This window comes from Lycorma delicatula, chromosome 5, assembly GCF_047948215.1.
Source record: "Lycorma delicatula isolate Av1 chromosome 5, ASM4794821v1, whole genome shotgun sequence".
In the NCBI taxonomy this organism is placed as follows: Eukaryota; Metazoa; Arthropoda; class Insecta; order Hemiptera; family Fulgoridae; genus Lycorma; species Lycorma delicatula.
The window spans coordinates 142,419,831-142,432,471 of record NC_134459.1 but is presented as its reverse complement, the minus strand read 5'-3'; the positions used below and the strand labels follow the sequence as shown (position 1 = coordinate 142,432,471).

General features: G+C 33.0%; 1 protein-coding gene across 4 annotated transcripts in view; it reads left to right on the top strand.

Moving 5' to 3' along the window:
• Nucleotides 1-12,641, top strand: part of cnc (NFE2 like bZIP transcription factor cap-n-collar) — a 667,227-nt gene that overhangs the window by 343,429 nt on the left and 311,157 nt on the right. Inside the window, exon 1 of one of the 4 annotated variants that reach the window (XM_075367221.1) lies at nucleotides 4,337-4,666. The exons of the other annotated variants lie outside the window; for them this stretch is intronic. Within the exon in view, the coding sequence (XP_075223336.1) occupies nucleotides 4,661-4,666 (6 nt within the window). The 5' untranslated portion in view covers nucleotides 4,337-4,660. Of the gene's footprint in view, nucleotides 1-4,336; nucleotides 4,667-12,641 lie in introns of those variants that run through there. 4 annotated transcript variants of the gene reach the window in all.

The following is a 12,641-nucleotide window of genomic DNA, read 5'->3' as shown; positions in this document are numbered from 1 at the left end:
ATATTTATAATATATAACATATCCAACATTGGATTACGTGTAATATAAAAAAAATCCCGGATAAGAGTTACTTAAATTTTCCATTACTGCCTTTTGACAAATTTCTATTTCATATACGCCGATCTTGATCATATAACGTACCTTAAATTATGCAGTACTAAAAGTATAATCGAGAATTTACTTCAATAAGTCAGCTCGATTTGGTGGAGTGCTATTCGATGAGGTTAAAATAAATTATATCCTACTTAAAAAAAATATTATTACGTTAATAACACCTTTTCCGATGGGGGGTCAAAAATCAGACCAGAGTTGAAATATAAGAGCCAAATATTTTTGTTAAATTTCTTACTTTTTTTTGGTCGACGGATTTTCGGGATATAAGGCAAAAACCGTTTAGAAATAATATAGATTGCTCACCCCCGAAATCCGATTCACTTTAAACTCTGGAATTTTAAATAATTTAAAAAATACTTTGATCAAACTATAGCTCAATTTTCTAAGACCACTATACAAACTGTACAAATTAAAAATGGCGAAAACTATCCTCATTTATATTTTATATTATATTTTTGAGACATTTTCAAAAGATGTATGTTGACCAGTTCGAAGATATCAATCAAAATTCAGACCAACACGGTTACTTGAATACATTTCCGGAATTGTCTATATATATATATATATATATATATATATATTTTTTTTTATATCTATAAGGGGTTCTTGTATTGTCGAGATTTGCAAAAATCCCGATACCCAAAATTTTGGTTTTACAGTTACGCTGCTGCAGCGCAACAGAGCTACAGCCGGATAAGTAAATATATATGCCGATAGAGTGTACGTATGCGAACCGATAACAACAATGCGCGGTACCGTTACAGTTTGACAGTGTGTTACAATGTTAATAAAAGAAGAGGTAGGCTGTGGTTAGATATATGGACATCGGGTAATAATGGCCGGGTTTGACACGTTAATGTCAGTCAGATAGTCAGTCATTTAACCCTTTTTTTTAAAGAATAAGAAGAACTGAATAGAAAAGATGTACGTAAGTGAAGGAAGAAGAAGTTTATGAATTCTCTTTGTGGTTTTATTCTCCACACTCTTCACCAACGCGTTTTTATTATTATTATTATTACCAATAATACTAATAGGCTGCTCTTAATATTGTATGCTGGTGTTGAGTGAGGGGACAAGTAGGTGTGGTGTGGTATGTTGGCTCCGCTTGGGTTTTCATCTTGTATAAAGCCCGTGACTAAGTGGTCTAAAATTGTGTTTTTCTTCTTTTGCTTTTTTTTTTATCAGCGGTAGTAGTGACACCCTTTTTTATTTTTTACATTCATCGTACTATCTTATCTTTTACGCTTTTATTGTTGTGTATCTAATATATAAATTTTTCCTTAAAATCTGCCGTATTGTACTGCGTACTATATTTTTATAATAAATGTACAACTTCCATATTATTTTCCGTGATTTAATGTGTTTTTAACGGTTACGTATCGATATAATAATGTCAGTCTATTGATGATATACGTTTATAATAACGGAATGAGAGTTTTTCTTTTTACTACCTTGTACGAAGTAAAGGAAGTATTGTGATCGCGAAATAATTTCGGTGTTCAGATATCAACGGAAATATCCATTTTGACCATCCCTGAATTTATTTTGATTAGTTTCGGCGTGACGTCTGTACGTATGTATCTCGCATAACTCAAAAAAAGGATTAGCCGTAGGATGCTGAAATTTTTGGATTTAGGACTTGTAAACATCTAGTTGTGCACCTTCTTTTGATTGCAATTGACCCAGAAGTGTCTTCTAAAAATTTCTTAACTGCAGTAATAAGTATTGATTTATTATTAATTATTAACCCTTGATTGTAAAAAAAATTAACGATAAATAATAATTCAATAATAACAATAAAAAAGAATGAAAACGTATCAGAAGTTATTAACGAAATTTTATGCACTTTCTTTTCATTTAAAAAAAAAAAAATGGTGTATGTGTAATTTAATAGGCGTAGAAGAAAGCCATGAAGTGTCCACATCAGATTTTTTTATATACTGGATACGCAATAGATTACTTACTGACGAAGTTAGGAGAAGCTTATTTATGCCTTTTTGCGGGGCGGTAGAAGGGAGGTCCCTACTTTAAAATGACAGTTTCCAAATTGGCTTCATTTTTGAGTAAATTTCATTTAAAGATTTTCGAGCGGTTCAAGCAGCTTATTGAGTCGCTCGCTGTATGTGAGTAATGGCATTTCAGTGTATTATACACGAATACCTGAAGTGAAGGAGCCGATGGTAGAACTGTATTTCGGTCGGTTTGAATCGCAGATATGCAACAGAGCTGGAAAACACTTTTCTTTCAGTGCTAAGACGGACCTCGGATACATGTTATTCTTGAGAATGGCTGTGCCCATTTCGGATGCGATCGGCGTCTTATGTCAGTAACCTCTAACATATAAGTATACATAATGGAAAAGAAGAATTATGTGCAGTAAATCGATATACCCCTTTGCGTGTACCGGTGATCGCTTAAAATTCATGAACCGCTCTGCCGATCTGAATGTTTCTTGAATATCATTGTTTATTTTATTTTGAGGAAGGTTTTAAGGTAAATTTATCCCGGTAACATAATTATGGATCGAGTTTTAGTTTAATTTCACTTATTTAAATCGTGCGTCCATCCGGTCTGTAGATATCGGATGTTTAATAAGAAAGTTTATTGTTTCGCGTTTTTTATGTAGGATGATCGTTCGTAGCGCGAGCGTTATATTCATACCGTACGTATTAATGCATTTTTCTTTGTAATCTGTATGATTTTATTTTCAATTTTTCTTAACGTTTTTTTAAAAAATTGGAACAGAAGCCCGTATTACCCACCTTTTGGTTATTTTTGTTTTGTATTTACATTTTCAGAATTGTAGCGATAAATAAACAGAAGGATTTTGTTTTGTTGTACGACCACCACTTCTGCCGTGACAACATTTTCGCTTTTTGATGCTGATACATGATTTTAAAGGATTTGCGTGATATATATATTTATTTATGTATATATTATTATTTTTTTAAATAAATTTTATTATAAATTTATTAGAAAATATTAAGAAGAGTATAAATAAATGAGCATTATTAAGGATATGAACAAAAATATAATTCTATTATTTAAAAGAAAACCAATTTAGTTACAAATTATACCAATTATTATTGTGGCCAGAAAAAGTCCTACAGAATTTGCAAAGATAAATCTTGTACTTTGTGACCTTGAAGTAATGGGGAACAGTGTCATAGGATTGATACACTATTTCTTAGAAAAGATAAAAATATTATTACAGTCTTAATGACTATAAATAATATAAGGTAAGTGAAATGAAGTCGGTCGGCTGTAAAATGCAGGAGTTAGAAGTGGTGGTAGTATTACCGATAAGACGCAAACGGAATTTTATACGTAGTTACACAAAAGAGTTCTAGAAATTTTTAACGAACCACCGGGTTGGTCTAGTGGTGAACGCGCCTTCCCAAATCAGCTGATTTGAAGTCGAGAGTTCCAGCGTTCAAGTCCTAGTGAAGGCAGTTACTTTTATACGGATTTGAATACTAGATCGTGGATACCTGTGTTCTTTGGTGGTTTGGTTTCAATTAACCACAATCTCAGGAATGGTCGACCTGAGAGTGTACAAGGCTACACTTCATTTACACTCATTCATATCATCCTCTGAAATAATACCTGAACGGTAATTCCTGGAGGCTAAACAGAAAAAATTAATTTCTAACGAGGGTTGTATTCCGCATATTTCGGGAATTTTTTTTTTTAATTTAATTTCTTGGAATCTAATTGTTAAAATATTTCACAGGGAAAAAACTAAAGCGATGTAATATTGGAAAAATATTTGCGATAAATGTTTTGTTGTTGAAATTTTAATGGATGGGGTTCGTTCTGAATAAGTTAAAGAAGACCGGATAATGGAGCTTATCTTAATTTATAGGTCCATAAATGTTTTGTGTAAGAAACCACAGAATGCAAGATGCATTCAGTTTTTATTTATCTTATTTATAAAAAAAAAAAAAAAGTATTTAAATATATTCATGATAATTTCCTTGTGCATCGTATTTTTGCGAACACGTTACAGTCCCGGTTCGAGTAACAAGTGCTGCTGTTAATTTAATTATAGCGACCTAATGGTAATAATTGTAACCGGGCCGGCCTTTGACTGATAAAACTGAGTTTACTGATAACAAGTTACTCGTTCGGCTGTTTTTTAATCACTCGACTAGCTCGTTGTTTTGTTACATACAGTAGTATACTTTATATGTTATCATTATTTCAGTCTTTAACAGTCCGTCTCTCGGGATTAATCTATCTGTCTCTCTCTTTCTTTCTCATTTCTTCTTCTCCCTCTTTCTCGGTGCGCGGTGTCTTCGGTTATTACCACCTTATATAAAGAAGCAATATTAGTGCGATGGTGTTAATTTTTCCTTTAGTTTTCTTTTCTTGAAATGGAATTTAAATTAAATTGTACGATCAGTGATTTTGTTTGTTAAAGTGATTGCGTAATATTCATCTTTGTTTACGTCATTTCTATATTCTGTCGACTGTTAGGTGTAACTTATTTTATTGGTCGTAGGCTACTGTATCGGTGATTATATAAACCGCTTCGGATTACAGAATGATTGTAAGTAATTTTACTCTATTGCGTTATGTAAACTAGGATTTAATTTAGTGATAAATTATATTACAGTTTATAATATTTCTAGTAGAAGCCATTACGAACGTTTTTCATTGATCATTTAAAAAACTTGAGGCATGTTTCTTTCTGTTATGTATTATTGTTTTAACTAAACTGACGGCCATTTGTCATATTACCTTTTACACAAGTATCATTGCGTTATCTGTTGCGTATTATATTTCAGTTTGCCGACTGTTACCAGTCGATTGCTGCCTTTAAAAATACCCTTATTGCAGATTTTTGTAGTTTTCGATATTTCAAAGCCGTCTGAAATGAAAAATCCTAAAATTATAAGCGTAAAAAAATGTTATATTCTAGAAATTTTAAACGAAGGTTATTTTCCGCACGTTTCGGGAAGGTTTTTTTACTTTATTGCTGGAAATGTATGTTACAATATCTCAGAGGAAAACTAAAGCAAATGAAATAACGGGAAAATATTTATTAATTTTTTCTTTTGAAATTTTAATGGAAGCTTCCGTATTGATATTAACAAAATATTACATTATGCGGCCTCCGTGGTGCGAGTAGTAGCGTCTCGGCCTTTCATCCGAAGGTCCCGGGTTGGTATCCCGGTCAGGCATGGCATTTTCACACGTTTAAAAAAATTGTCATTCATCTCATCCTCTGAAGTAAATGTTCCTGGAATTAAACTTTATACTGTTGTACATTGGATAAACAGAAAACATTTTCAAAGCATATAACAATTTACACATATCAAATCAATCGATTCGTAACAGCGTTAGAATTAACATGTAACAGCCTTTTCACTGAAGAAAATTACAAATCAGACTAAACTAACAAGAAAGCTCACTCCCTCTCTCTCACTCACTCACTCACTCTCTCTCTCTCTCTCTCTCTCTCTCTATATATATATATATATATATATATATATATATATAGAACATTATGATACACTGTATATAAAAACATAATATACACCCTCCGCTACCCCCTCTGTTCCGAGCCCTTATGGGCTTTACCGGAGGTCATCTTCGAAACCTCGGCTTTTGACATACTACAGTCCGCCTCGGCTAGGTTGCCACCGATGCGAATGCCACGAGTGACATTCCCATTAGGTGTACTATTACTAGTTAATGAACTCAAAACAAAACACATCTCATCAAGTTTTAAGCAAGACTGAAAATACCTAGTTAACAAAGGAATTGAACTACCTACCCGTAGAAAGTAAGAGTAAGTTCAATGCACAACACGAAACATAAAAATATTACACGGAACAATAACAACACAGTAACATTGAAACAAAACAAAGGATAAGAACAACAACAAAAACAATTTATAAAACAAAACATCAACAAAAATAGAATAAAAGAGAAATCCAAGCAGAGCTCTAGATCCCCTCAGCAATCCTTTCCTTTGCTAAGTACGCTACAAAACTCTCCACAATTGCCCATTCGGCCTGGCTCTCCAGTTTACACGTAGATCCAATGCTACCCGATAAGATCAAGCCGACAGATGATCCCCGTACGCATTAACTCGTATTTCGAGCACTCAAAGAACATGGTAGGTGTCGTCCAATTGTCCACACCTAAGACATCCTAGAATCTACCAGGCCGAATTTCTGCAGTCTGTTCCTAAAAGCACCATGGGCAGAAAGAAATTTTGGTGCAGAAAGAAATTGCGTCACATATTTATTAGGTTGCACCCAAGAGGTGTCCCGCAAACCAACAATATTTGGAGAGAGAGTATGCGTATAACTCCCACCATCTGTCTCATCCCATCTGGCCTGCAACAAGGCTTGCCATGTTCAATTTTCGAACTTTATCCGAAGTCAACTCACCGGAACACTCTTAGCAACATGCCGCTGCTGCTTCTCAGACGCAGTCAAGTCTATCGGTTTCACGCCTGCAATCACCAAGACTGCCTCCCGTCAAATAGTACGGTAACAACTCATTATAGTTAACAATATTAGGCGTTGAGCCCTTAATAATGCCCCGATAACTTTTCTATTTTAGCCTATCCTCCCAAACAGACGCCGCATAATAGCCTCGCACAAGCCTTTGTACAGGATGCTCATGGTCTTAAAGTTAAGACCCCAATCAGGATTGACCACACGTCGGAATACCGCATTGCAGGCCCTCTCCGCGACGTATTGAAGGTGCTTCTTAAATTGCAGTTTCTTATCAAGAAACACCCCGAGGTACTTTTGAACCTGAACACACTTTATACTTTGGCCTGCCATCGAAACACGGACTCGCCGACTCGTTGCCAAACGGCCTTTGAGAAGCATCATCGTGGTTTTTCCCGGGCTAAACGTCATCTTGTGTTGATGACCCCACAGCTCAAGCATCCTGTAAGCCCGAGTGGCTCGGAGTTCAACTTCCCTCCGTGAGCATCCTTCGACCAGCATAAGCCACGATGCAACACCCGCTGGGCAACCTCAGCCGCAGGAGAGAATCAAACCCCACCACCCACAATAACGGACCCAACACGCTGCCTTGGGGACATCCCTTAGACTGCGTCTTGCCAACCTCATCGCTGCCCTCACGGAGCAGCACATCCCGATGACTGAAGTAACTTTGCATAACTTGCACCAAATAAACATTCAACATTATTCAAATCTAATTCACTTTTCGAATACATTTTAAATGTAAGTGTTCATTTTATCTATATTAAGCCGCCTACAATAAATTCTAGAGTAGAAAATAGCATCAACATTCGCTGGAGATAGTCGTGATTGCGATTGAAAGGATGACGTCAGTTAAAAACATTGCAGTTTTATTAAATTTTATTCGGTTTGTCATTAAAAAGTGGTAGTTCGTCTAAATTCTACTTCACAAGAAAAATGGAATATCCAAAATCTATTAACAATAAAAATAGCTTGTAATTTGATTAGGTTGTAGCCTACAAACATTTATGAAACCATAAATTCAATTTAAGGCTTACAACCGGATGAATGTTTTATTTGTCATGTAATAATTCTAGACATTTTCTTTTGAATCTTGTCTCTAGAAGAATTGATCCAAAACTATCAACGTAAACGTTTTTTTGTTATGATAACACAGGGAAAATAATGAATTTTTAAATTGCATTTTGGGCTGAATTATTTTAAAGAATAAAAACTTTGAAATTTAAACTTGATAAGTAAATTCGGAGATTCGTAATTGTTATTGAGATTCGATTCAATTTATAATATTATTTATTTTATTAGGAACAATTACAATAATTTTTGTGGTTATAATTATTTGTTTCCCTTTTTGTCTACATAATCTATCTACTTTAATTTTTATCGGTTAATTTTTTTATCTGAATTAATGCTATCTTTTGGATCATTTTATTCTTTCTAAAACATTTTTTAATAAATTCTTCCCCAGAATAAAAGTTATCTCAAAATAAGAATAAAAAATAATTAATCCATTTTTTAACTAGGTTTTTTAGAAAAAAAATGTATCTACCGAAGTGTCTCATTAATTAGGTGTCACAATTCCTGTACATGAAATCAATTTTCATATTTTTATCACTTTTTTTCAAGAACTCTAGTTCTCGAAAAAGACGTGTTTTACATATTTGTATTACATGAATTTTTTATTTTTCTAAAGTGTACGTTGCGGTCTATTCAACTTGTTACTAATAAGCAACTACCCACGGCCCAATGAAGTGAAGATTATATGTGTGATGTGTAAATGAGGTGTAATCTTGTACAGACTCAGGCCGATCATTCCTGAGACGTGTGGTTAATTGAACCCCAACCACCAAAGTATTATCGTCTAGAATGCTATCGGAAATAATAGTTAATTCCTCTTTCCTTTCTGGGTTTATTTCTTCTTATGATAGCAATCACTATATTTATTCTTTCTCTAAGTAAGAGTATATTGATATCATTTTCATTATATTCGGTGTTGAACATCTGTACGTATATTTTGTGGAATACCACAAAGTATACATTATGGGAAAAAATTTTAATTTATTGAAAAAATTCTTTAAATAAAAATTGTGCAAAATTATATAAAGATATGTTGTGGATACATTTTTTTAAATTATATTTTACGAATGAAAAAAGCCGCCGAAGTATTACATAACTTTTCCGGCTTTGTCCGTAATAGATTTTTACTTCGAACACGCCGTAGGGTTTTTAAATATTAATGACTTAATTATGCAGTATTTAGAATATAGTTGTAAAGAATATCAAAATATTCTATAAAAAAAATTTGAGTCCCGGTTGACCTTGACTGAACGACGTTTTTATCAACATTTGTACTGTATTAAGAGAAAAATTGCAATAAAAATAAGTAATTAAAAATATTGGTAAAAAAATTTGCATCCGTTTTGGCGCCCCTCCCCCCCTTGTTCGACATCTGCCTCGGATAACATTTTTATAACAGCTACAACTTGAAAAACAGAAGTATCAGATAAAAATAAAAATAAAAAATGTTTTAACTTTTTAAGTCGGATCCCATGGGATCTCCTCATTTTAAAATCTTCCCATATCGTATGCACTAATGCTAGATGATTTTGAATTTCAGTCTTAAAATTTGAAGTTTAAGGAAATTGATGTTTTTTAAGTACAAGTCCCATTCAGTCCCTTGTGATTTGGGGCTTCAAAGTTTATTTATTGGAATAATTATTTATTTCTATAAATCGGATCGACCCGATGCAGTGATAAATAAGGCTAAAAAAATTTTACTTTACTTAAAAAAGGAAGAAGAAAGAAAACGTGATCACCCCTTGTCTTGAAGCGTCAAAACTTAGTCTAAGGCGGGGATATTTGTGTCAAATTTCAACTTTTTGGTCGACAGGCTTTCGATATATGGGGTAAAAACTGTTGAATATTCCCATCCCTAAATTCGATCGACCAAAAATTTGAAAGTATAAAATACTTGATAAGTACTCTCATTTTACTAATTTTCTACGACCGCTTTACAAAAAGTAAATAATTAAGGATGGAAAAAACTCCCATTCCTCTTTTTACATCCTTGCACAAAATAAAGGAAGTATTGTGATGGCGAAAAATGTCGGTTTTCATATTTCAACGGAAATATCCATTTTGACCATTCCTGAATACATTTTGACTAGTTTCGGCGTGATGTCTGTAAGTACCTATGGATCTCGCATAACTCAAAAACGATTAGTTGTAGAATGTTTAAATTTTGGATATAGGAGGATTGATGTAACATCTAGTTGTGCACCTTTCCTTTTGATTGCAATCGACTGAACCAAAAGCGTTCAAAAAAGCCCAAAATCCAAAAAAATTGGATTTTGGACTTTTTCTTAACTGCAGTAATAAGCTCTCATTGAAAGTTTTTCAACGATGTGTCATACGTGGTAGTTATTTTCGTTAGTTCCAGAGTTATAACTAAATAAAAAAAATATAACTAAGTATAACTAATTATAACTAAATAAATCGGTTTGATACAGATTTCATCTCCTTTTTTTTAACTTTTTTTTAAATTGAAATATTTTGGTTTATTAATAAATATATTATTAACCTCTCAATGTAAAAAATTTTTACGATGAATAATAATATTCAATAACTAAAAAAATATCAGAAGTTAATGAAATAAAATGTTTTGTACGTTCTTTTTTTGTTTTTTTGCAAAAACCCCGGTACCCAAAATTTTGGACGATCGCTATACTTTTCCTTAATAGCTGCGCTGCTGCAACAGCAGAAGAGCAGTAGGCAGGAAAATAAAAATTTACAAAAAAACCTGTTTCGCGCAAACCGTTGAAGGGAAGGCACCTTTTCCTTCTTCCCAATTTATTTTTGAAATATGAATAATTTAATTTACTTATTTCGTAAATTATTTGTTAATATTTATAAATAAATATAAATTTTTCAAATTTGGCGACATTACGGAATATCAATGTTTATGAAACAACAGTGTTGACGGTAGGAAAAAATTGGTCAGTGAATATGTACGCTAAATAAGGAAGAATCTAAAATGTAAAACATATAAATATGAAGATAAAAATAAATTGTTAAGAAACGTGTGTTAATTAGAATAACTCAGGATAGGTAAACAGTTGGGACGTATCGTGAGATGGAAAGAATCGATTTAAACAGCTCTAGAAGGTTCAATAGAAAGCTAAGAAAAGAGTTAAAAAATTTTTCTCAATCTTATTTGCGCTAACAAGAACGCAGAAATGTATCTGGAAAAAAGAGAACTTTTTTCTTTTTCCTGTTTAGCCTCCGGTAACTACCGTTTAGATAATTCTTCAGAGGATGAATGAGGATGATATGTATGAGTGTAAATGAAGTGTTTGTCTTGTACATTCTTAGTTCGACCATTCCTGAGATGTGTGGTTAATTGAAACCCAACCACCAAAGAACACCGGTATCCACGATCTAGTATTCAAATCCGTGTAAAAATATCTGGCTTTACTAGGACTTGAACGCTGTAACTCTCGACTTCCAAATCAGCTGATTTGGGAAGACGCGTTAACCACTAGACCAACCCGGTGGGTTGGAAAAAAGAGAACTAAGACTAACATTGTGCACGGGACCTTCCTCACGACAGAAAACTTAAACTTACTACACATAAAACTAAAAATAAGAGGATGATGATGACGTTCTTTGTAATATATTTTTTATAAAACGCATTATATATATTACAAAAACGCATTCTTTGTAATATATTTTTTATAATTATGTCGTTAATTAAATAATAAATGTTGATTTAACTCGCGAAGACGTCGCAAAAGTGACTAAAATTATATAAATTATAAATCATCGTTAATAATATTTTATAAAAGTATCTTAATAGCTTAAAAATAACATTTCTATTTTAATACGTTATTAGTATGTATAGTATAGAATTTTAATTATTAAAAAGAAAAAAACCATTAGTATTATCAGTTAGTTGATAATTTTATTAAATTTATTTATTCATTGAGTATTAGTAGACTAAATTATTTCACTATAATTTCGTTAATCTGTTTTTAAATGAAACTTTTATTTATTTTTTGCTGTTACTACAGCGATTGGATGCATTCCTTGGTTGGTCGGGCGGTGATAAATAACACCAAAGCGTAGATATATATTTGCTTTAGCATTATGTTTTTGCGTCGACGATATTATTTATATTGATTTTTAATATACATTTTAAAGCAATTAAACTTAAATGTGTAAAGTATTTTATCTGCGTTTGCGTGTGTTTTTACTTGTGAAAATCTGACGAACGATTTATTTATTAAAACTAATTAATATTTATTTAATCGAGATCGTTTTTTAGTAAACGAATACCTTGTTGCTTTTAGATTCTCATACGTCAAGTTTATGTAAAAAAAAAGGTGAAATATAGAAAATTTTGTATGCATGTTTATTTTTAAGGATCTTCGGATAAAAAAAAATTGTTTTAAAAGATTCTTTTATCGGACTAAAAATATTGATTGTCCGGTGGTTAAATTGGCCTAATTTAATTGCTAATACATTTACATTATCCCGAGAGACGGTTCTTCGGTTTGAGTTGATTTTACCGTTTAACTTGTCTTTTCCTAATAACATCTGATTAGTGTATTACTTACTGACATAAAAATACGACTCATACCTCCCCACCTCCAGCAGGAGTCTAATTTGCGGACGATTTGCAGTCCACGTGGGCACTTTAATGCGCCAACCGGACGATTTCGGGGACGGACGTGACTGTACATTAGAAACATTGTACCGGTTCTTAGGAAACAAATACCTGTTGTTGAAGAAAAGCAATTTTTTACAGCATACATTAAACCAGGGACTATTAGTCTTGGACTGTTAATCAATTTTTTCTATTTTTGGTAAAAATCTCCCTGGAGTTTGTGAGCGACATGGTCGCCCGATGCCGAGGTCCGAAAGAACAGAGTCCCTGAGCTTTCCTCTAGGTTTTTCTCCTACAGTAGATCGTACTTGCCTCACATCGTTTACTCTTCCCGATCCAGTCATGAAGATGCCGTTACCTGTAGTTGTGCATCCTCGGTGTTATCCGGTGTA